General features: G+C 43.1%; 1 protein-coding gene across 1 annotated transcript in view; it reads left to right on the top strand.

Annotated features, from left to right (window-relative positions):
- DKK2 (dickkopf WNT signaling pathway inhibitor 2) overlaps window positions 1-25,634 on the top strand; it is a 60,680-nt gene that overhangs the window by 28,277 nt on the left and 6,769 nt on the right. Inside the window, exons 2-3 of the mRNA XM_082237088.1 lie at window positions 22,068-22,218; window positions 23,848-23,997. Of these exons, the coding sequence (XP_082093214.1) occupies window positions 22,068-22,218; window positions 23,848-23,997 (301 nt within the window). The remainder of the gene's footprint in view (window positions 1-22,067; window positions 22,219-23,847; window positions 23,998-25,634) is intronic.

The following is a 25,634-nucleotide window of genomic DNA, read 5'->3' as shown; positions in this document are numbered from 1 at the left end:
CAGGTGTTAGCCCTGGTGGGTGGTGTTTTTTAAAAACATATTTTATGTATTGTGACTTGTCATTTTAATTGGTTATAGTTTAGTAATGATTTATTGAAGTGGTTGAGAATGAATTTCTGTTTAATTAGTATTTGCTGATATTTTGAGGGTTATTTTTTATTGTGTACTATTATAGCCCATTGGGTTGTTGAATATTACTCTGTTCAATATAAGTCGCTTATTTTCAAGTTGTATTTTTTATTATGACTTATTTGTATTGGATCAGATTGTTATAAGGTGTGCGATCTTTGTTGCATCCCTCCCGCAAACTGCCGTGTGTATAGCCATACAGAAAGACAGTAAGTATATAAGTTGAAAGTGAAATGAAAAATGGGTTATGCTGGACAATTACTTGAAGCTGCCAAAAGCTGACAGCAAGGGATAGTAGCAGCATAGTGAAAACAAAGATGCCATTGATGGCTGAAATGGCACACACACTTCTCCCTGGGCTTGATGGATTAGTCTTCTTAAAGCATTCAAGGAGATGATTTTATTTGCAGTCACCTTTTTCAAATGATCTTCCTCTTTGGAGACCATCAATCTAGCTACATTCACATTGGTAGCATGGATATTGCTCACGTTTCTAAATTCTAAATTCAAAGCTGCAAAAGATGAAGTGATCTATTTTAGTTACATCTCTGCAAGGATGTTGAGATGCTTCTGCAGAACTGGAGACCAGTTTAAGTACAGAAGGAAGGTCTGACCTTGACCAAGGACACTTTAAAATCCTTCTGCCAACCAGCTAGTTTTCTCCTGTCTCACCTACTTAAATTTTCAAAAAGGCTTTTTATGTATGGAATGTGCTCTGGATCATACTTGTTCTTGAGCAGCCCTGGCAGCTTTCAGAGATTGCCGGTGACTCCCAGATGATATGTAATACTAGAAACAGCAGCCTGATGCTAAACATCCCCACCTGTTCTCCATTATCTTCCTTCAAAAGAAAACAATGTTTGGCTAAAGTTACAAACTAATGGAAACCATTTTCACTAAATAGGTACATTTGGTCTTATGTAATTTGGTAGCTCATAAAAGGGAAAAAATACATAGAAAATGGCTTCGAACAGAGAGAAGGAAATGAAATGGGGGAAAAAAAATCCTACGGCTGTGATCCCCATTCCACTTACTTGGAAGTAAATCCTATTCAAGTCAATGGGGATTATTTCCAAGCACATGTGGTTGGGGCGATGATGAAATAAAATCTGCATTTAATATGCAGGGCATGGATGGAAGAATGTATTGCCAATTTGACATGGTGCACATAAGGTTGAGATTCTGCCCCACCCAGCTTCCCCACCTCCATTCAGCACAAGCTCTTTTGGGATATGTGCTAAGCAGCAGGGGTGTGCACAGACCACAAAATTCAGTTCAGACCCTGATTTGGCACCAGTCACAAAAGAGCTCCCTGTTCTTTCTCTCCTAACCCTGCCATTTTTCTTATATGGCAGCCTGGGGGAGAAAGATTTCTGTTCTGGCAGCAGTCTTCTCGATGTCTAATCCTCTGAAGCATCCCAAATTGCTTCACAGACCCCTGCAGGGTGCTTGGGAAAAGCCTGCTTTGGTCTGGACCAGGCCTGAATCTGTCTGAAGATTCAATATTTGTCCAAATCTGATGTGCACCCCTAGTGAACAAACCCAGAAAGGAAGCTGTTATGGCAAATAGAAGAAGGGTATTTTCCCTCACTTCGTGTGCAATATGTACTTTATATGTTTCCTGGGGAAACCCCCTAAGCTTTTACACCTCCTGGATAACAAGGACATAGAAGTTGTCCCACACCAAAATTTAGAGCTGCCATTACAACATATCTGGCAACAACAACAACAAAGCTGTTAATCCATTCAAGCCAAGCTGTGGAGAACATGCAAGAGAACAGTTTTCAATGGCTCATGGATTCCATTTTCCCTGTGGATCAAGTCACAGTTTTAGTCTGTGGTGTCCTCACCTACAAAGTATCAGGGCTTGAAAAGACACTAGTAGGGTTGACATACGTCCAGAACTCCCTGGACATAGCCGGTAAACAGTTTCCGGGTGATAATTGCTTAAATCTCTGGGAAAATCTGGGAAAATCTGGACGTATGGCCATCCATGTTGGAAGTGTAGCGTTTGGCAAATTTCATTAAAAATAGCTTAACAACTTTGAGCAAAACTAGAGAGATAGCAAAGTAGATCTGATCAAGCAGAGACATAGGAGACTGGTCTGGATTTGAAGGTATTTATATCCAGATAAGGTGACCACTTAGTCACCAAAGAAGAAAGGCATCATCCAAAATGAGGGGGACCAAAGGACAAAGATTTGCATAATAATTTACATATGTTAATTTGTATATATAGATGCAAATGTAGAAATGATTACTATAATTTAAACAGAAATACAATGGTGTTCTGGCGTCCTGTCCATCTGCTTAGTCTGCTGCCAAGTTGATAGGCAACTTCAGTGCCCCTGCTTTCCATTCATTGGGTTCTTAGGGTTCTTTATTTGGAAACCAGGCTTGGACTGGAAATCCCTTCAGTGAGAGAGAGAGGTGTCCTCTGTAAAGTTGGACCCATGCCAGCTGTCATCTAAGCTGGAATACAATTGCCACCTATCCATTTCCACAGGTCAAGCAGGACCTTGGGTCTATGATGAGAGTTGTTGCTTCAATAACGATGCAGCTCACCCTTATATTGGTGGAGGCTCCACCCCCTTCCCTGCTCTCTCTCAGGCCCTGATCTATGCAGGTGTTTCCATGTGATTCCATTTCCTCCTGAGTAACTTGAGGAGCCACTAAGGCACTTTGGTGGCAGCTCTGGCATTCCTACCTGGCTTGTCATCTCCTCTTGCTTCTGCAGCCTGGGATTGGTCTAAGAACCCAGGAACCCAGGAACCCAAGACCTCCAGACCTGGGACCAAAATATTCAGATCTATTGGATTGTCCAAGTAACTAGCAATGTGGAGCTCTGTGGCAGGGTGCATCTACGTTTGCTTCTCATCTCAGGGGACTTCAGGTTCAGGATCTGAGCATAGCTGAACCTTAAACACCACCTCTTTTCCTTTCATATATACAGTGGTGGTTGTTGTTGTTTAGTCGTTTAGTCATGTCCGACTCTTCGTGATACCAATGGACCAGAGCACGCCGAGCACTCTTGTCTTCATATACAGTGGTGTTGTTGTTGTTTAGTCGTTTAATCGTGTCCGGCTCTTCGTGACCCCATGGACCAGAGCACGCCAGGCACTCCTGTCTTCCACTGCCTCCCGCAGTTTGGTCAGACTCAGGTTTGTAGCTTCGAGAACACTGTCCAACCATCTCATCCTCTGTCATCCCCTTCTCCTTGTGCCCTCCATCTTTCCCAACATCAGGGTCTTTTCCAGGGAGTCTTCTCTTCTCATGAGGTGGCCAAAGTATTGGAGCCTCAGCTTCACGATCTGTCCTTCCAGTGAGCACTCAGGGCTGATTTCCTTAAGGATGGATGCATTTGATCTTCTTGCAGTCCATGGGACTCTCAAGAGTCTCCTCCAGCACCATAATTCAAAAGCATCAATTCTTCGGCGATCAGCCATATACAGTGGTACCTCGGGTTAAATACTTAATTCGTTCTGAAGGTCCGTTCTTAACCTGAAACTGTTCTTAACCTGAAGCACCACTTTAGCTAATGGGGCCTCCAGCTGCCACCACGCCGCTGGAGCACGATTTCTGTTCTCATCCTGAAGCAAAGTTCTTAACTCGAGGTACTATTTCTGGGTTAGTGGAGTCTGTAACCTGAAGCGTCTGTAACCCGAGGTACCACTGTATCTAACATCATCACAAGATGGGGAAGGGGGGATAAGCATATAAAGGAGTGTGAGATCATGAAGTATCATAAAAATATGTAATTGTTACTGCTTTGTTCTCTATCAGAACTGTTCTATGTAACAGGACAGAGCAAGAGATACTTTATTCTGGAAGATTTAATCACTGACCATTGCCCCCCTCCACCCCATAGATGTAATTCACTGCCCATTTTTGTTAATTAAAAGACTCCCAATGATTCTAAGCCCCCAAATGACAATGCTTGCTTTTGAACTGAACATTTCCAAGTCTATCCCTTTCTAGCAAATTAATGCTTCCAGGTTTGAAATATGGTTGGTGTTCTTTACATTTTTAGGGCTGAAAGCTGTTATCCACACGAATGGGCTTTGCTTGCATTGCTAGAACTCATTAACTTACCCTATGGAAGCCAATGCAATTGGCTATGTTAGGTCCAGACCATGACTCTTTAGCTTTTTCCAGGGCTAAGTCAGTTAATAACATAGTTTTGATTTTGGCAAGGTGAGGTCCTTTTGTTGGTCCACTACAACTTTTCCATTTATTTGTATCATTTCCCTCCCACCAGGATAGGCAATATAAGTGCTGGCCTGACTCTATAGAACAAATGATTTCCCAGAGTTTCTGCAAGTATCCAACAGCTGTGGATAGCCTCATCATTGTTTGGAAGCAAGATTTGAGTCTAATGGATTCTCATGAAAGCCATTGTTTGTTGCTTTTCTTTTGAGCTTTCCCAAAGCTCTTCTTAAACTGTATGTGATATAACAGATAAGGATACTACTGTGCATTCCTCAATGAATGTGTAACCAATGAACATTTTCAGTGTCTCTGTGTGCATAAAATATGAGGCCAAAGTGAAAATATCTGAGAGGAATGTTCTTTACACCTGCTAGATTGTTGTAATTGGTCTCTAGATCTAAACAAAGAGATTCTGCATCAGGGAATGAGATATGGGACATGTCTTCACAGTAGAGTGAAAAGAGTGACCAGAAACAATGACCAAACAGAGTGAAGGCAGCCCTGTTTAGGGAAGCTTTTAATGTTTAATAGACTATTGTATTTTAATATTTTGTTGGAAGCTGCCCAGAGTGGCTGGGGAAACCCAGCCAGATGGGCGGGTATAAATAATAAATTATTATTATTATTATTATTATTATTATTATTATTATTATTAGTCCTATGCTGCAGAGGACTGTCCTCTATTCAAAGGCGCCTTCTTTTTGAAAGGCTGCCTGTTCCAAATCTGATTTAAATATAAGGGAAGAGGATGCAAAACTTTAAGTTTGTCCCTATACATATACATCTACATTAGCATATACAATTTTTCTACAATTTATCAGCCACCATTCTATGTCCACTGAACCTGCTCAGTTCTCACTGGTTTGTTATGGGTTCCCCCACTGTATCATGGATGTGGGGTGGGATAATTCTCTGCCAGGAATTGAACCTAAGACCTTCTGCATGAAAAGCAGATGTTCTACCACTGAGCTACAGCTCTCTTCCTGTCCCATCCCTTTGGAGCATCTAGCAATCTAGCCTGCAAGCTGGTTGATGTTTGAAAGGTGTGAAAGGTGACACTTAGACAAACGAGGGACACCTGGCTTGCTAGTAGTACATGCAAAAAGGATCTCGGGGTCTTTGTGGACCACAAGCTTAACACAAGTCAACAGCTATTCTAGGCTGCATCAACAGTAAGTGTCCTGTATAGTGTCCAGATCCAGAGAAGTGATAGTTCCACTCTATTCTGCCTTGGTCAGCCCACACCTGGAATACTGTGACCACAATTTAAGAAGGATATTGACAAGCTGGAATGTGTGCAGAGGAGGGTGACCAAGATGATGAAGGGTCTGGAAACCAAACCGTATGAGGAATGCTTGAAGGAGTTGGGTTTCTCTAGCCTGGAAAAGACGAGACTGAGAGGAGAGTGATAGCCAAATATCTAAAGGGCTGTCATGTGGAAAAAGGAGCAGGATGGAGGTTTTTAAGCAGAGGTTTTATTTATGTTTATTGTTTTTATTGATTAGATTTACAGGTGAAACTCAAAAAAATAGAATATTGTGGAAAAGTTCATTTATTTCAGTAATGCAACTTAAAAGGTGAAACTAATAAATGAGATAATAATAATAATAATAATAATAAACTAGACTCATGACATGCAAAGCGAGATATGTCAAGCCTTTATTTGTTACAATTGTGATGTTTATGGTGTACAGCTGATGAAAACCCCAAATTAGCGATCTCAGAAAATTAGAATATTAAATGAAATCAGCAAAACAAGGACTGCAAATAGAGCAATATTGGACCTCTGAGAAGTAGAAACATGCACACGTACTCAGTACTTGGTTTGGGCCCCTTTTGCATCAATTACTGCCTCAATGCGGCATGGCATGGATGCTATCAGCTTGTGGCACTGCTGAGGTGTTATGGAAGACCAGGAAGCTTCAGTAGCAGCTTTCAGCTCTTCTACATTGCTCGGTCTCATGTCTCTCATCTTTTTCTTGGCAATGCCCCATAGATTCTTTATGGGGTTCAGATCAGGTGGGTTTGCTGGCCAATCAAGCACAGTAATCCCATGGGCATTGAACCAGGTTTTGATACTTTTGGCAGTGTAGGCAGGTGACAAAGTCCTATTGGAAAATGAAATCAGCATCCCCATAAAGCTCGTCTGCGGAAGGAAGCATGAAGTGCTCCAAAATCTCCTGGTAGACGGCTACGTTGACCCTGGACTTAATGAAGCACAGTGGACCAACACCAGCTGATGACATGGCTCCCCAAATCTCTGTTCTGATGAGAGCAGCTTTTGCATCTCACTTGGAAACGAAGGACCCAGAGTCTGGAGGAATAATGGGGAGGCACACAATGCCAGATGCTTGAAGTCCAATGTGAAGTTTCCACAGTCTGTGTTGATTTCATCACAAGATCTCAGGGTAGTTCATATCATAAAAATACAAGGTAAAGGCACAAATAAATAGTCAAAACAAAAACAATAACCCCTCTGTCCCACAAACACATCCCAAAGGCCATAGGTTGTTAAGCAGCTAAAGGTTGGATGGACATCAGTCATGGATACTTTAGTTGAGAGTCTTGCTTTGCAGGGCGTTGGAAGAGCGGTCCCTTCTAACTATACAGTTATAATGCTTCTATGCTTCTAAGCCTTTGTACCATGTGTTGCCTTAGCCTGCGGTTGTGTTAAAAGCACTGAGTTTTGAGGACCTTCCCTGAATATCAAAGAGCAGAGACCTTCAGGTACTTTATCAATGAAGTGAATGTGAGTTCTGCCCCCCTGCCCCCAGAGCAATCAGTGTTTCACTCGCTTTGTTACACATACAAAGTGAGGCGGATGTCTTACAATATAACAAATCATTACTAATGAATCGTGATATCTGACACTCAGTGCTGAAGAAGGATTTACAGACGTGCCTCTCAGCAGCAGCCGTTTCCTGTATTAGGAAGTCTGACTTTGTAGCAGGCCTTCCCGTTCATTCAACTATCCCAAGAGTGTGAAATTTGGAATTAGCAGAATTTGGAAGGAAGCTATCGGCTGCACTTGTGCCTTGGGCACTGAAAGCGAGAAGTCAATGTGTCTCTGGGGTTTGCGTTCCTTGACAATTTTCAGAACTGGCAAGAGAGTTCATAATCAGTTGCATCAACTTTTATGACCTTTTGCCCCTTTTGTAATGCAGAATTAATAGTCAGCAGAGGAAGGGTTGGAAGGAGACTGGAATTTGGTCACTGGCTTCTCCCCCCATATGGTCAGGATTACATAAAAAATAATACAATGAATATCTTCAATTCGCTTCTTACTGAAATTGTTGAAAACCACGTGGGTTCCAGCGCAACACTTCTGCTGATCTCAGCCATTTAGTCCATGATAATTATCATTTTTATATTCAGTAGATTTTCAGACCATGGGAATATAGACATTTGCACAAAAAACCATGAATAATGTAGAGGATTATGATGATTTAATTTATTACCTGCCTTTCACCCTGAGGTCCCAGGCAGGTTATGACATTAAAACACAACTTTACAACAGAATATTAAAAACAGTTTAAAACAACTTACAGAAATAAGGTGGGTTCCAAAAAAATATACATCTCAAGTGTCAAAATCCAGGACAAAGAGGTGTATTAGATGTATGTTATAGTGTACACTATCACAGATGTACAGCCTAGTCCCTTTCTATTAACAGATAATTTTATTGAACATCTACTGTTGGTGTAGACACAGTGGTACCTCAGGTTACATACACTTCAGGTTACATAAGCTTCAGGTTACAGACTCTGCTAACCCAGAAATAGTACCTCAGGTTAAGAATTTTGCTTCAGGATAAGAACAGAAATTGGGCAGCGGCAGCACGGCAGCAGTGGGAGGCCCCATTAGCTAAAGTGGTGCTTAAGGTTAAGAACAGTTTCAGGTTAAGAACAGACCTCTGGAACGAATTCAATACTTAACCTGAGGTACCACTGTACTGCAATACAGTGTGGTCATTTATAGAATGTGCAATGCTGCATATAGTACGAAAAAGTACAATTTGTGTGAGCTGATGGTTCAGAGGAAAGGATATTAGGTTGGATCTTCTGAAAAGCTCCTCTAGAGTGTTAAGGGATCATCCAAAACAGATAGTTATGAGGGGCTTCAGGGCAAGGGGAAATTGATGAAAAATTCCTGCCTCTCCATACATGTCCACTCACAGGAGCCTCTGCAGGTGGCAGGATTCACAGTAAGCATTTTAAAATTGGTCTATTCAGTGATAAGAGGAGTAGAAATGGGGAAGCTCTGGTTGCGGACTAAACAGGATATTTAAAAGGCCTAACAACCTACTTTCCTCATGCTATACTACTGCTTGCTTTTGTGATGTTAAAACTCAGCTGGGGTCTCTCTCTTGCTGGAAAGTGTGTTTAGCTCTGCACTTTAGATCTAGGGATCCAGCCAAATCTTTTATTAATTGCCTTACACAGGTGATCTATATACACTTTCCCTCACAAGAGAAATGGAGGGAGAAATATGGTTCACTCTACATTTAAAAGCGAGTGACCAAATTCACAGGTCCTGGGCTTGTATGTGGATCAGAAGCCAGCTGTCATTTACTTTCTGAATTCTACAGGGCATTTTTAGTTTAAGGAAATGCACATAAAATGCTAGGGTTTTTACCCAACTAAGTCCAGTCCAAGTAAACCAACTGAAATGAATAAACCTAAGTAAGTCATTAATTTCAATGGGTCTGTTGTGAATATTACCGGCACTGGATACAACACATATATTTTACAGAAAAATGCATACAGTAAAACATCTTTTATGGGCAAACACACTGAAAAGCATACAAAAATACATATTTATGGAAAGAATGCAAAAATTAGGGAAAGGCAAATAAAATTTAAGATGGTGTTGTGGGGTGGTTTTTTTTAACAATCTGAAAAAGAAGTAGATGGAATGGACTCATGGAGCCACATAAAACTGGCACAGAATGGAAAGAGGCTGATCTCGCCTTCTCTGATCTGTTGTATCCTTGGGGATCCATAAAGCAGCACATTTGAATGAAGTTGCATCACAATAACCTTTCCTTGGTTTTGAAAAATGCGGCAGTTGAGTTCTTTTAGGCAGTGTTGTCTGAGGGGTGGTAAATAAGCACAAAAGGATGAATGGACAATTGGGCCACCCACCGGACAATAAGAGTGACCAGTGTGAAAACAAAAAAACAACAACGGATATTTATTCTACAAAGGAACAACCCTTGGTCTGATGTTGTGCCAAACCCAGAGGATTTTGTGCTTTTTTAAAGAAGAAATGACTGAACGTTGACTAGTTTCAAAGACATCCAAGAGGGAAGACGAGGTTCCCAAACGGAACTTTCAAGGAATATTGTTTTGAGGAAGCCAGTCGGCTGAAGCAGATCAAAAGGCTATTGTACAAGAGCAGAGGCTGAAGTGTACTGAAAAAAGAGCCATTGCAGTCGAGATCAGAATGCGACATCAGGCAGTATTTCCACATTTTAATTCATTGAATGTATTTGAAACACCCTGGCGCCTAAGGACAGGCAGTAATACTTAAAGCAACCCAGTAAAATTTTGCACTTAAAAACACTAATAAAAAAAACTAAGACAATATCTAATAAAACCATGCCAATTGAAATGCAAAAATAATTATTATAATTAGCATTATTAACATAAAATTAAAATGACCTGCTTTTAATTATTGCATTTATATCCCAGTGTGGGCTACCTTGGGCTAAGAAGGGCTGCAGCTCAGCAGCAGAGAACATGTTCTGCAGACAGAATGTCCCCAGCCTCTGCAAGTGTGGCTTTGAAAAACTCATTTCTGAAACCCTAGATAAGCCACTTCTAGCCAGTAAAGAAACTGAGGCAGACAGACTAGTATTTCAACTTGTACAGATGTAAAATATATACTTATTGCTCCATTCACTTCTGTCTCTGGCCCCACCCAGCACTGGCCCCTGGTATGTCGTTCAGAAGGGAATGTGGCCCTTGCGGTGAAAAAGGTTTCCTACCCCTGGTCTAGTGTCCGACTCTCAGCCATGAAGCACAGTGAACAACCATGAGCCAGTCAAAATCTCCCAGCCAAGCAGGGCTGCAATAGGAATCAATGGGTAGAATTGTGTAGTATGCTGCATGGTGCGCCAATAAACATGTGTGTGTCAGTTTTGCTGCTCTTTAATTTCAGAGTTTCACTTATCTAGCTGTGATTTCTCCAAACTACGTTCTCATGTTCCCATTCCACCTTCATTACCTTGCCAAAAAGCTTCACCACCAGACTTGATTATGTGACAACAATCTCCCATGTGTACAACTAGCCTGGAATGCATTTTGTGAGTTCCTCTTGTTGAGAAGCAGGGACAAAGGCCGTTGTGGTTTCATTTAGATTTCTGTTTCTTCCATCTATCTATGCCTAGCTAAATAAAGGTGTCTGAGGAAAGATTTTGTAGTGTTGAAAAGTGAAATGCAGCGCTCCAGACTACAGAGTGGAAGAGCATAAGCAGTGCCAGTATGGTATAACATCAACATTGTGATCTTGCTATTCTTCATTTTGCTGTAGAAGATTGTTGAGCTTCACCTCTTCATTAAAAGGGTTTAGAAGGGCTAGGGGTTGAGTGTGGCCCACTAAGTCTTTCTAGCTGCCCCTTGGAAATCTCATACCCCCTCAACCTCCCTGATTTGAGCAGGACACCCCAGAATTACAGAAACCATCTAGGCTTCTGATTGGATCCCAAAATGTCCTAATTTTGGTCCGCTGCTCTGTCGCAAGCCAGCTGGTTTGCACCAGAGTGCTGAACCAAACAATGCTCATTTTTGGTCTCACACTTTTGTGTGAATCAGCTGGCTCACACCAGAGCGTTGGACCAAAAGATGGTTGTTTTTTGGTCTTGTGTGCTCCCACAAGAGCTAAGGAACACAAAAAAACGAGCACCCCAATTTTGATCAGTGGGATGTTGGAGAGCATGAAATCTCCCCAGGCCACACCTCTCATTGGTGCTGGTTTGCACCCCAAGAGTTTTTGCCTGACTGGAATATGCCCTTTGATCATGCTGCTTCCTTTTCTGGATAGAGGATGGAGATGGGTGTGTGCAGGCATGTACAACACTAGCTACTGCACACACAAAAATTCCACATTTGTTGCTCCACCTGATTTTGCCTCTGGTCCTGCCCACCACCACCATGCAACCCTGGGCCCAGTATAGCTGAAGGAGCGTCTCCACCCCCATCTTTCTGCCTGGACACTGAGGTCCAGCACTGAGGGCCTTCTGGCAGTTCCCTCACTGTGAAAAGCTAAGCTACAGGGAACCAGGCAGAGGGCCTTCTCAGTAGTGGCACCCGCCTCGTGGAACGCCCTCCCATGTCAAAGAGATAAACAACTACCTGACATTTAGAAGACATCTGAAGGCAGCCCTGTTCAGATAAGTTTTTAATGTGTGGCATTTTAATGCATTTTTAATCTTTGTTGGAAGCCGCCCAGAGTTGCTGGGGAAACCCAGCCAGATAGGTGGGGTACAAATAATAAATTACTATTACTATTACTATTACTATTACTATTACTATTACTATTACTATTACTATTACTAGGAGGTTGTCTAGAGAGAAATCTGGGCCCCAGGCTGAAAAAGATTTCACATTATAAAAACTTTGAGCTGTCCGAGGCATTTTAGGCAATCTTGTCCAAGAGTCCAGTAGAGGCTGGCCCATGAGGGGAAATGGGGCACTGCCCTACTGACTTCAGCCTGCCCTTGGCCAGTCCGTACTTTCCTGCCTTCTTACAATCAATCAAGGTGTGTGTGTGGGAGGTGGTGGCCATGCCTAGCAGCTTCCTTCCCTAAGTCTCAGTGTTGCTCCTTGTAGAAGTCAGCAGGGAGGATGGGGGAAAAAACTGAATTAGTGTTGCCCTCCTTGCCCTCCACCCCACCAGTCTCCATGGGCGCCAGCCACCACTGTAGCAGTCTGCTCATTGCAGGAAATCCGGAACTAAAGCATCTCCAGCAGACTGTGGTCTTGCCTCTGCTTGAGAGCCTTGTGCAACGGCGAGCCCATAGCCCCTTTAGGTAATAGGTTCCACCATAGGTTCCACCCTCTCTTATTGTCAAGCCATTTCTCCAAACATTCAGCTGAAATCTACCCTTGTGTAACTTTAAGCCCATTACATATGATCATAAGAAGAGTCTGCTGGATGAGGCCAGGGGCCCGTCTTGTTCAGCATTCTGTACTCATAGTGGCCACCCAGGGCAGATCTAAACACGGGGGGGGGGGGGACTATAAATATGTCATAAATTAAATCTTTATAACACAAAAAACCCCTATGTAAAATTGCATAGAAAAATTTTGTGCTCTACAGCACCATCTGGTGTTGCATGTTTATAAAGCATTTAAAACGCTGTTTTTTGACTAATGTAGCTGAGTCCTCAGATGCCTATGAGAAGCCTGTAAGCAGAACCTGAGCTCAACAACAAACATTGAGTATTACCTTCTGGGAGTAAATGAGGACAGGTCTTTGTGCTATCATATCCTGCCTCTAGTTTCTCCTTTCCAGACTAAGGACACCCTGTTCTTTTAAAAAACAAAACATTTTTCCTCTTAGGATTTGTTTTCAATTCTGCTATCCTCATCACCATCTTCAGGATCCATTCCATGTTGCTATATCCTTTTTAAAGTGAGGCACTCAGAACTGGACAAAGTAGCCAAATAACAAATTATGTCAAGCATAGAATTGTAGAGTTGGAAGGGACTGCGAGGGCCACCTAGTCTAATGCTCTGCAATGCAGGAATCTCATGCTCTACCAAAAGAGCTGTCCCAGCTTTCATTATAAGGGCAGCTGGATGGGGGTACTCAGGGCTTGAGCCCCATTGAGAGCATCTTGCCTAAGTACAGTGGTACCTCGGGTTAAGTACTTAATTCATTCCAGAGGTCCGTTCTTAACCTGAAACTGTTCTTAACCTGAAGCACCACTTTAGCTAATGGGGGCTCCTGCTGCTGCCGCACTGCCGGAGCACGATTTCTGTTCTCATCCTGAAGCAAAGTTCTTAACCTGAGACACTATTTCTGGGTTAGTGGAGTCCATAACCTGAAGCATATGTAACCCAAGGTACCACTGTATTCTGCAAAACCTGGAACTGATGCTGACTTGATGGCTTGACCTGATATTTGAGGGGAGTTCTACTGTTCCATACGGACACGGGTGGCGCTGTGGGTTAAACCACAGAGCCTAGGACTTGCCAATCAGAAGGTCGGTGGTTCGAATCCCCGCGACGGCGTGAGCTTCCGTTGCTCAGTCCCAGCTCTTGCCAACCTAGCAGTTCAAAAGCACGTCAAAGTGCAAGTAGATAAATAGGTACCACTCCGGCGGGAAGGTAAACGGCGTTTCCGCGCACTGCTCTGGTTCGCCAGAAGCGGCTTAGTCATGCTGGCCACATGACCCGGAAGCTGTACGCCGGCTCCCTCGGCCAATAAAGTGAGATGAGCGCCGCAACCCCAGAGTCAGTCACGACTGGACCTAATGGTCAGGGGTCCCTTTACCTTTACCTTACTACTGTTCCATGACTATTAGTCCTCATTTTGTATACTTCTCCAATGCTAGTCACTGGGGAACAACATCAGGGCTACTGACTTTGAGCCCTGTGCATGGGTTCCCCAGAGGCATCTGGCTGACACTGTGGGAAACAGAATGCTGAACTAGGTAGGCCTTTGGTTTGATCCAGCAGAGCTGTCCTTTCATTCTTATGTTCTCCCAAAGCGGCATGCTGACTGTTCAAAATGCCAGATCTAACTCAAGGCCAGATGATAAATAACCACTCGGAGATTAAACTAAAAAGCTAACTAGCAGATGGGGGATGGGTGGGAGAGGGGAAAAGCAGAGATGAAAGACCAGTAAGATTATTAAAAGAAACAAAACCTGGATGGGGAACAAAGTGCACAGACAAGCTTCATCTTTCAGTGACTCTTTGGTGAAGCACTCAGACATGACATAAAATTAAGTGATAAAGTCTTCTTGTCACAGTGGGTATTAACAGAGCATTATGTGACTGTCGGTGACAATGATGGTGGTGGTAGTTGATGCTTCTAACAACATGCGCTGTACAGACATACTCTGAAAACGCATCCCCAAAATTGTGATCAGCTCTGCAGAATCTAAGGGACACATAATTTCGCTCTTGTTTGCTTTTCCTCTCATTTTTCTCCTGGCCATGAATTATCTCCTGGGAGGATTTATTTAGGCAACCCACTGCAAGAGGAGCACTTCTCTTGATTGTCATCCTGATTGTCCTTTGGAATTAAGTCATAGTACTAGACATGGGCATTCAAGTAATTATCACGTACCGCTAATAAGAGTTAGACAAACCACAGTGGTTTCCAGTCAGTTCTTTTGTGGCTCAGTAACTATGTTATTTCCCTGTACGAAAACCAGGAAATAGCTGCGTTTTATCAGAAGCAATGTGGTCTTGTGAGAGGAATAAATGTCCACCACAGGCAAAACTGAGCTCATCAGACTCATTTTCACTTGGTACTTTGTCAACATGTCACCTCCAGTCTCCAGAAACCATTAAGCACACTCCCTACTTTTTCCTATAATAAGAGGCAAATTCATTATTACTTTATATTCCTTTAAGAAAACTGATTAATAAGCTGCCAGATCTTCCAAGTATCCCTATTTTCCAGGGGCATCCCTGATTTAGAGAAACCACCCCAGTTTCTGATTTGATCCCAAAATGTCCCACTTTCCCTTAGGATAGCCCTATTTTCATTGGAGAAATGTTGGAGGGTATGGAGTTATCTGACCCCTGAGCCATCTGAAGGCAATCCTGTACAGTGGTACCTCGGGTTACAGACGCTTCAGGTTACAGACTCCGCTAACCCAGAAATAGTACCTCGGGTGAAGAACTTTGCTTCAGGATGAGAACAGAAATCGTGCGGCGGTGGCAGCGGGAGGCCCCATTAGCTAAAGTTGTACCTCAGGTTAAGAACAGTTTCAGGTTAAGAACGGACCTCCAAAACGAATCTGTGTCCTCTTTCTTCTTATTGTTTTTGGTGACACATTTCCTCTTTTTTAGCGATGCGTACATGGCTGTCTTGGGGTAAGAGTGCAGTCCCATACAGTGGTATCTTGGAAGTCGAACGGAATCCGTTCCAGAAGTCTGTTTGACTTCCAAAATGTTCAGAAACCAAGGTGCGGCTTCTGATTGGCTGTAGGAAGCTCTTACAACCAACCAGAAGCTGCAGAAGCCGTGGCGGACGTTCGGGTTCCAGAGAACATTCGCAAATCAGAACACTCACTTCTGGGTTTGCGGCATTCGGGAACCAAAAAGTTCGACTCACAAGGCATTTGGGATCCAAGGTACGACTATATGTCTACTCTGAAATAAATAGCATTGAATTCATTGGGACTTCTTGTTGTTTAGTCATTTAGTCGTGTCCGACTCTTCGTGACCCCATGGACCAGAGCACGCCAGGCACTCCTGTCTTCTCATTGGGACTTACCCCATGAGTATAGGATGGTGACCTAAGTGGGGATCAGAGGCGGATTTAGGGCAGTGTGACCAGTTCTGCTGCACTGGGCATTGCAACTATGATGTAGTGGATTGAGCAGAACAGAATGTAAGCGGCAGGGGGCGTCAAATTTTGGCCTCACACAGGGCGCCACTGAAATTTGAAAGACCAAAGTCTGCCCCTATGGGGATAACTTGTAATCTAATCCATGAGGAAGCCTTTACACAGCTCACATGATTCTGACTTTTTGGCTGGGTTATGGTGAATGGGTGGGTGGGGAGCTCTGTGACTTCACCCTGAATTCACTGTTCTTGCAAATATGCTTTCTTTCACTGCAAGCTCTTTATAATTGAAGTATGTCGCAAACACTCCTTGTATTCTAGCAAGGGAGACAAGACTCCAACATCTGATTGTTTTAAAATACAGATACGAAGTAAAAGCTTTCCAGGGAGTCTCTGGGGAGTTTTTCTCTCATTCTGTGCCATGGCATGTACTTTTTGGATCATTCCTCAAGGAATATTGTGTGCCAGCCAAGTCATGAAGAGACCTAGACATGAAATGAAGAAGGGGCCTCTAGCAATAGCATCTTAAGTTGTGCTTGCAATATCAAGGGCTTTGAATGAACCATAAGGATACCCCAGGGAAATTATAAAGTCATAAGGCAAAGCCAGAAGTCCTGGATGCAAGCAGCAGCCAGTCTGTGGTAAAATGAACCAATCTATTTTCCATTTCCAAATACTAGCAATAACAACAGTTGGATTTGTTGGAAAAGATCTCCATGAAGCTCAAAAGCTTATGTGTTCCCACTAGCAGAACTTGTAACCCACCACTCTAAGAGAGTTGATTTCCTAACACATCTCCCTCACAAATATTTATATGTCTTTATCATTCCATAGATATTTTCAGAAGGTTTATGTCAAGTGACCTGAATGGGAAAGGTCTGCCACAGGCGATAATCTTGCCATGTCAAGAACAGGCATGCCATCTTTCTGATCTTTCTACTTCTGACTGCACAGCAGTGGTGGGAAACCTCTTTCTGCTCAAAGGCCATGTATCCTTCTGGGTAACCTTCTGAGGTCCACATGACAGTGGTGGACAAAGGGAAAAATGGGTGGAGAAATAAACATGAATTTTATCCTAGGCAGAAACATTCAAGGAAGGTGCAACACAGGACCAGCAAAGCAGTGCAGCATGACCCTTCTTATGGTCTTATCTGGTTGCATGGCACACCGCTCAACTGCCCTAGGAAAACCAGGACATCCTCTCTTTTTCACATGAGAGCATGGCATCCATTTTGGGCACCACAAACTCACTCCAAAAAAGTGCTTTTTTGGGGGGGCACAATCTTTTATTATTATTATTATTATTATTTGGTTATACAAAATTAAAATTATAATAATACCACAACAGGGACGCGGTTGGCACTGTGGCTTAAACCACAGAGCCTAGGACTTGCCAATCAGAAGGTCGGTGGTTCGAATCCCTGTAACGGGGTGAGCTCCCGTTGCTCGGTCCCTGCTCCTGCCAACCTAGCAGTTCAAAGGCACGTCAAAGTGCAAGGAGATAAATAGGTACCACTCCGGCGGGAAGGTAAACGGCGTTTCCGTGTGCTGCTCTGGTTCGCCAGAAGCGGCTTAGTCATGCTGGCCACATGACCCGACAGCTGTACGCCGGCTCCCTCGGCCAATAAAGCGAGATGAGCGCCGCAACCCCAGAGTCGGCCACGACTGGACCTAATGGTCAGGGGTCCCTTTACCTTTAATACCACAACACATTCACAATTAAAAGATCCCTCCGAATCTCTGGACTTCCCACCTTCCCCTCCATGGTTTCTGTTGTTAAACCTTTCCTACTGCATCTTTTTTCAATAATCCATACTCCTTTATATTCATATCTCTCGTTACAGTACAATTGTTATTGCAATACTGCTAGTGTTTTCAACTGCTTACAGTGATCTCCAAGATAAATTATAATTTCCCCCTCATTTCTTATTAAAGTTTTGGTCTTCCTTGTTCCTGAGCTTTCTGGTCAGTTTGCCCTTTCGGCATAGTCCAACAATTTAATTTGTCATTCTTCTACGGGTTCTTTGTTCTCTGTGACGTACAGTGCAGTGTCGGACGGACGCTCCTCCCCCCAGGGCAGAACGCAAAGGAGGCTAACTCTATAACCGCCAAACTCTACAGGGACTTTATCTTCTTTCCATCTCAGGGGCAGGGGCAGAGGAAGGGGGGTGCGGTGGGTGTGGTCCACCCCATGTGTCACCACAGCGGGGGGTGACAAAATGCTGGGCGGCACTCCCCAGTTAGGCCTGCCGCGCGCCCGAGCCACACGTTTCTCCTGGGAGAGACATGGTGGTTTGGGCACACACAGGTTTCGTGCTGCCCAAATGGTCCGCCCGCTGCGCAGCTGTAGGGGAGCTGAGTGCGAGGAGGCAGGCAGACTCCTCAGAGGCCCCGTGGTGCACCCCACCCTTATGGGCGGCTCACCCCACCCTCGCCCCACCCTAGGTGCCCAAGCAGCTTTCTTCACGGCTGCTCAGCCCCCCCCCCAATCTCACCTGTTGATGGATCTCAATCAAAACTGCTACCTGCTACTTAGTCTGTGTAGTCCAGGATGATGACTCAGGAACATAACTTGCTGAACTGTAACTTGATTTGTATTTGCTTTTATTATATACAGAGTATAGCACAGATTTGTAGAAGTTACTATATACACAGACTCGATACAAACTCTACACGCCAACCTCTGAACTCCAAAACCAAACTACTGTGTCATGCTGCTTATAAGGGCAAACTTTTAGCCAATCATCACCTGTTGCTAGGCTTCCCTGTCTCCAAGCATACTTTCTCACGTACCCATGCTTAACTTGGCTTCTTGCCAACTCACTAATTGTCCTCTTCAAAGCTGCAGTTTCTCACAAACCTGCTCAGGGGCCCCCCCACAATCTCACCCAGTTCATGTGGCTCACATGAGAGCACAGTCCCGGAAGACAGTGCCCTGGTTTGTCACCTCGTTGACACCTGTGTTGAAAGGTATGGCATGGGTGCCTTGTTTGTGTGGAGTCCCTACACAGGAGCAGGTTGGCATTTCTCAGCAGACAAGCACACTCCACTGGCAGAAAGAGGTTTCTGTATTGGGGATAGGGCTCAAAGTGCTGTCTTGCTCCATAGTCACCGTGGAAATGCCCTACATGTGAGTAATACAAGAATAGAGTTTAAAGATCACAACAAAAAACCAACCAACAGGATGGTGCTAAATATTCGATAGAATTAAGTTTATGTAGTCACGGAGAGCCCTTTCCCAATATTGCCACACAATTTGCAGTGCGATCCTAGTAAGAAGAAAATCTTCTCGAATTCAGTGGGGTTTTCTCCTCGGTACATTTCCAGCCATAAAGTTAGTTATGTGAACCCAGCAGACAATAACAGGGCAGTGCTTGCTCATTTATGGTTATTGGGGGATGGACAGACGGACAGACTTTTTCACAATTTATAGCTTTTGATGGCTGAGCTCTTGTATATGGACTGGTTTCTTTTGCTGCATGAGACTATCAAGATGCTTCATGAGAAATTAATATATTCCCAGTAGTTTGAGACACCACCAAAGAACAGCTGGTTCTCTTAAATCCAACATCTCCAGGCAGATTGTTGGAATATAGATCAAACTCCACCCTGTTAAGAGAGTGGGGGGGGGGTCATAAAGTGACACAAACCAATGAAATGTGTAATGTAAATTTAAGGCTCCCTCCCCAATATTTTTCTTTCATCCACACACACATTTTTTTAAAAATCTATCCATCTAGTCTTTTCAGCTTCTTGAGTTAATGACAAGACCGTGCCAACAACCCAAGAAGCTACAGTAATTAGATTATTTTTTATAAACACTTTATTTTTAATATATATATTTTTAAAAATGAATCTTCTGGGTGTCTCTTACACTCTCCTCATAGTGTTTCCTGCTCGCTTCAAATTAAGAAGCACCCTGCTGGGATTCCCACAAGCCCACTGGTTCTCATTGCCAAATTTTCTAGATCAAAGACACTGTAATAAATTCAGATAAGTGTTTCAACTTTATAATGTTTTGCCAAAATGGGGCTCATTGGTAGAGGAGGAAATTTATGTGAGAACATTAGGAGGCATTTCCATGTACAGAAACCAAAGAGGGTAAAACGCTGGAACTTAACTGATTAATAACATTTTCTATGCAACGTTAATAGCTTTTAAGTACTCATCTATGAATACAAAGCTTTTGTGGTTTGTCATTTGTTTCTAAATGTAGATCAGGGCCAGCTAGGATCAACCATGTCAAATACACGAAAGAGAAATCTGATTACTTACGGTCTTTTAAATGATAGGCATACTGTATAATGGGAGCTCTGTTAATTTATCCAGATTATTAAAGATTTGTGGAAAAACTGTAAGTTAGCTTCTTGCTATCTTCCTGCTGGCAAATAAATAGTAAATTTCATAGTCAATGTGTGTGGATATTGCCATAAAATAGTTTAGTCACCCGTTGCTCTGTATTGCTTTATCTGAATACTCAGGTATTGTTATCTTAGTCCTCTGTCTGAAAACGATGATGAATAGATGAGGCTAAATGATCTGAAGCTGAATCAAGACACAAATGAAGCTGATGGGAAATTCTAAAGCCTGTGAATGTATTGTTGTTATGCTTGCACAGGGTGGGGTGCTCAGGGGCGGAGGAAGGGGGTGCGGTGGGGGCGGTCCGCCCTGGGTGTCACCACTGAGGGGGGTGACAAAATGCCAGGTGGCACTCACCGTAGGGCTTGCAGTGCGCCCGAGCCACATGTCTCTCCTGGGAGTGATGTGTGGCATGGGTGCCCGCAAACTCCGCACTGCCCCAAACGGTCCACCCGCTATCTCCCTCCCAGCTGTAGGGCGGCTGAGTGGGAGGAGGCAGGCAGACCCCTCAGAGGCTCCACGGAGTGTCCTGCCCCAGCTCACCCCACCCCACGGGTGGCTGGCCCCGCCCCTGGATGCACACTGCTCCAGGCGCCCAATCGGCTTGCTCCGCCACTGGGGGTGCTCCCTCCATCACAGCAGGTTCAAATCCTGAGGTTCTCCTGGATCCTACTTTGCTCCTGGAAAGCTAGGTAGCATAAGTGGCCAGGAGTCTTTGGGATAAAATTATTGCTGGAAGCCAAATGCTCTACAAGCTGAACAAGGGCTGAAAATTCACACACACTTTCCTTGGAGTAATCCTGGTTGAAGGCATTAGGACTTGCTTCTGAGGACTACATACAGTATAAGGCTTCATAGTTGCTAGGAAAGTGTGGCGTATCATTTTAATGTCCCTTGTCACCACAACTTAGTTTCAGTGGGACCTGTACAACTAACTTTCTTTGTTCCTGTCTTTAGGGCCAATGTAGTGGGAATCACTTTGATCCTGCTGTGTATTGCATGTGCATCCCATGTCTTCATGCATACAAAGAAATCTGTTCAAATGTACTGCACATAGTGGTAATGGTTTATCTTTAAAGTATAAGCAATATGAAATAACCAATACAACTTACATTTGCAACACCAGTTCACGTATGTAACCAGGAATGATTTTCTTCCTTATATGTCTTATTCTCTGAAATCCACTTGACACACTCTGTTTACCCTCCATGTAGAAATTATCAAAGCAAGCCATGAGATTTGAGTTTGAATCAAATAGTTAGAAACGTGTGAAATTTGCACTATTTATTCCATTTGAAGAGCATGGTGTGTGTGTGTGTGTGTGTGTGTGTGTGTGTGTGTGTGTTAAGGACTAGACTCTGAATTTCCTGCTGTTCTGGTTTATATGGATGTATTGACTGATGACCAATTCTGAGAGCAAATGAGTCTTGCCACTTGACAAGATGCTTTCAGCCCAAGTTGTCTGCCTTCCATTGGTTGGAGAAACACAAAAGGACACCAGAAATCTTTGTGGGTACATATTTTCAGTAAAACAGCAATCCATCTGGCCCTGGATGGCTTTCTGATCCAATGCAATTGCCTTATCTCTAATATTCTTCTAATACATGGGATACTTTTGGACTGCAAGTTTTTGTGCCCTCGGTTACGACCAATAAAGATTACAGGGTCATAAATTGAGGACTTGGAGTGTCATTAAACTTTTACTGTTTGAATGCCATTCAAGTTTAACATCTGGAATTACCCTGGGTTGTACTCTAACTTGTTTCTTCATTTGTTCCATTTTATATTTGGCAAGGTATTCTTAATGAATCACTGCATTCTTTTCTTCCTACCACCCAGGCTTACCCTTGCACCAATGACAAGGAGTGTGAAGTTGGGAAATACTGCCACAGTCCCCATCAAGCGACGTCTGCCTGCATGATTTGTAGGAGGAAAAAGAAGCGTTGTCACAGAGATGGCATGTGCTGCCCTGGGAACCGCTGCAACAATGGTATCTACTATATGTACCACTTTGATGCCCTTTTAACAACATGAATGGCTCAATGTATTAACTGTCAGTTGACGCTCAGCCCACATACTCTAGAACTGCACAGTCAATAAGTAGGGAAGTCTAGAACCACAAAAACGGATGTCTACAGGATCGATCGGGCAGTCAGTGTTGATTATGGCAAACAGCCAGCATATTAAACCAGAATTTCTGCATAACTCTCTACATAAACAATAAAAATGATCAATATGGGGTTTTACAATCAATATACTAATTAAGTGTACTTGAAATACATGTGACTACAGGATCTGTCTGTGGATTCATCTAACAATTGTAGAATGTGAGGGCTAAAGTGGGTAGGGGATGGGGTGAATGCATCAACCCTGCCCCCAGTACTGACAGGTGAGTCTCCTTCATCCCTGACCTTCACTTATTTAACATGAAGGTTTGAAAGGGACTTGTAAGCGCATTTGGCTAATCTCCTCCGTATTAGAAACCCTGTTAAGGCAGGGTTCTCAATGGCAAGGAGGCAAGAAAGCATGTTCTCTCAAACTGGACTTAGGGGAAGGGACAAGCCCTGTTGATTTGCCAACGGTAAAACAAAGTAAAATTAACCTTTTATTTTTTTTAAAAAAGGTTAGCTTGTCAAATTTGAAATACCAAATATAAGCACCTATGTATTCATTGTTAAATGAATCAATAGACAGATCCTGTAGATCTTAATGTTTGATGCTTTACTGTAGTTTTATAATTGTTAGGCACCTCCCAGAGTGGCTGGGGAAACCCAGTCAGATGGGCAGCATTTAAATGAATTTAAATGAATTATTTAAATACAACATTATTATTATTATTATTATTATTATTATTATTATTATTATTATTATTATTATTAAAAATTAAAATCTCATCTCAGTCACAAACTCATGAGGTTGACTTAGGCAAGCCTCTCAATACCCCAACTGCCGGATGGGAAAAATTTATACTGGCCAGCATTTGCAAGACTGGGTGAAGCACTGTGGAGATGCCGAATACAAAACGACCTACCATACCAAGGGTAGTCCACATGGTGGCCTGCAGGTGTTTCAGACAACATTAATACTAAATAGCGCTAAGCTGTCTGCCATGTTAAAGAGACCTGACTGGACTTAAACTGGACTTCAATTGGGGATTTAGTGCCACCCGTCTCATGCTGTGGAATACTCTTCCAGCAGATATTCAACGGGCATCCTCACTTTTGACTTTCAGGCGTCGCTTGAGGACTTTTTTATGCCTTTGCAGCTAGCTAGCTAGCTATTTATTTATTTAGCCAGTCAGCCAGCCACTTTAATGGTTATCTGTAGGGTTTTAATGGTGTAACCCTGATATTTTATGATTCCTATACTGTCATACACACACACACACACACACACACACACACATATATAAACAAACAAACAAATAAATAAATGACAGTATAGGAAAATAGATAGATAGATGATAGATAGATAGATAGATAGATAGATAGATAGATAGATAAATGTGCTTTCTTTCAGCATAGAGGCTCTTCTCTGTGTCATTCTGTGAAAATTGCCCTCTGCCACATTATTCCCCCAAGAGCCCTTCCATTGTAACTCATTCTGTTCATCTTTCTAGGTATTTGTATACCAGTAACTGAGAGCATTCTTACTCCCCACATCCCAGCCTTGGAAGTACCTCGCAACAAGAAAAATAATCATTATCCCACTAAGGACTTGGGATGGCAGAATCTTGGGAAAGGGCAGACCAAGCTGACACACACAAAGGGTAAGGCTGTGTTGTCCATAAAGTGCCTTGAGGAGATGTTCTTCTGAAAAGCTTTTTGCTGTGAAATGTTTAACATTGTCATGAGAGAGAGAGAGAGAGAGAGAGAGAGAGAGAGAGAGAGCGCAGTATGGTGTCTAGTGAATTGCAGTCTGATCCGTACCTGGCTTCCCATTTTGTTTACCCTCTTCCTCTGGGACTAATCCTCTGGGACTGATACCAAGTCAGATCCTTGGTCCACTGAGCTCAGTGTTGTCCTATCTAGTAGCGGGTCTGCAAGATTTCCAACCTGAGCCTTTTCCAGCTCTACCACTGAGCTGCATCCTCTTCCTCTGAAAGGAGAAAAGGAAAGAAAACATTGGCTCCCCCTCTTCTACCTTTATCCTGTCACTGTTTACTCACTCAGAGACAGCAGGTAAACAAAGAGGAGGAGCATCAGGGTGAGGGTATGACATCAGTTAGCAATGGGTTCCCTTGAGCAGGTGAACCAGTGTAGCTTTGAGTTCAAATCAAACTCAATGAATGGTCTTGGGCACTTGCTCATATATTCTATTTAATTATTTGAAGCATTTCTATCATTTATCGAAAAAATTCCAGCTGCTTACGAAATTATTAAAGACAATGAATGCAATGACAAGCAATAATTCAAAGATTAGTAAAAACTATATTGCACGGTAAGACCGAAAGCAGGTTAGAAACAAATCAATTTAAAGAAGGGGATAAAAACAATGCCATTGGAAGAACACGAACAATGGTGAACTACTTTTTAGGGGTGGTTGTTGTTTAGTCTTTTAGTCATGTCCGACTCTTCGTGACCCCATGGACCAGAGCATGCCAAGCCCTCCTATATTCCACTGCCTTCCGCAGTTTGGTCAAACTCAAACTCATTCTGGTACCTTCAAGAACACTGTCCAGCCATCTCATCGTCTGTCGTCCCCTTCTCCTTGTGCCCTCAATCTTTCCCAGGGAGTCTTCTCTTCTCATGAGGTGGCCAAAGTATTGGAGCCTCAGCTTCAGGATCTGTCCTTCCAGTGAGCACTCAGAGCTAATTTCCTTAAGAATGGATAGGTTTGATCTTCTTGTAGTCCATGGGACTCTCAAGAGTCAAGAGTCTCCTCCAGCACCATAATTCAAAAGCATCAATTCTTCGGCGATCAGCCTTCTTTATGGTCCAGCTCTCACTTCCATACATCACTACTGGGAAAACCATAACTTTGACTATATGGACCTTTGTTGGCAAGGTGATGTCTCTGCTTTTTAAGATGCTGTCTAGGGGTTAGCCAAGCCAAAAATAGACATCTGCCCCCAAAGCCAGCTTAGTAACAGCTTGTGTTGTACCTCTTAACCATGCCACCTTTGAGTATGAAAACTCATACTGTAATAAACTGGTTAGTGTCTAAGAGGAGCCAATGAAGGGTGAGTGCACACCACAGAATTTGGGTGGTTGGAAATGTGTCCACAATGACCTAAAAGTGCAGTCCTGCAATGCAAGTGCATTTATTCAGAAGAGAGCCCTGATGCATCCTACGGGGCTTATACCCTGAAAAGTGAGCATATGATTGCAGTTATAGCCACCTATATAACTATTTGCAGCCTTTTGTTTAGGCTAGGATTTTTCTCTCTCTCTCTTCCTTCCCATT

This window comes from Podarcis vaucheri (genome assembly GCF_965113315.1).
Source record: "Podarcis vaucheri genome assembly, chromosome: 9".
Taxonomy (NCBI): Eukaryota; Metazoa; Chordata; class Lepidosauria; order Squamata; family Lacertidae; genus Podarcis; species Podarcis vaucheri.
This window is presented reverse-complemented; position numbering and strand designations above follow the sequence as displayed.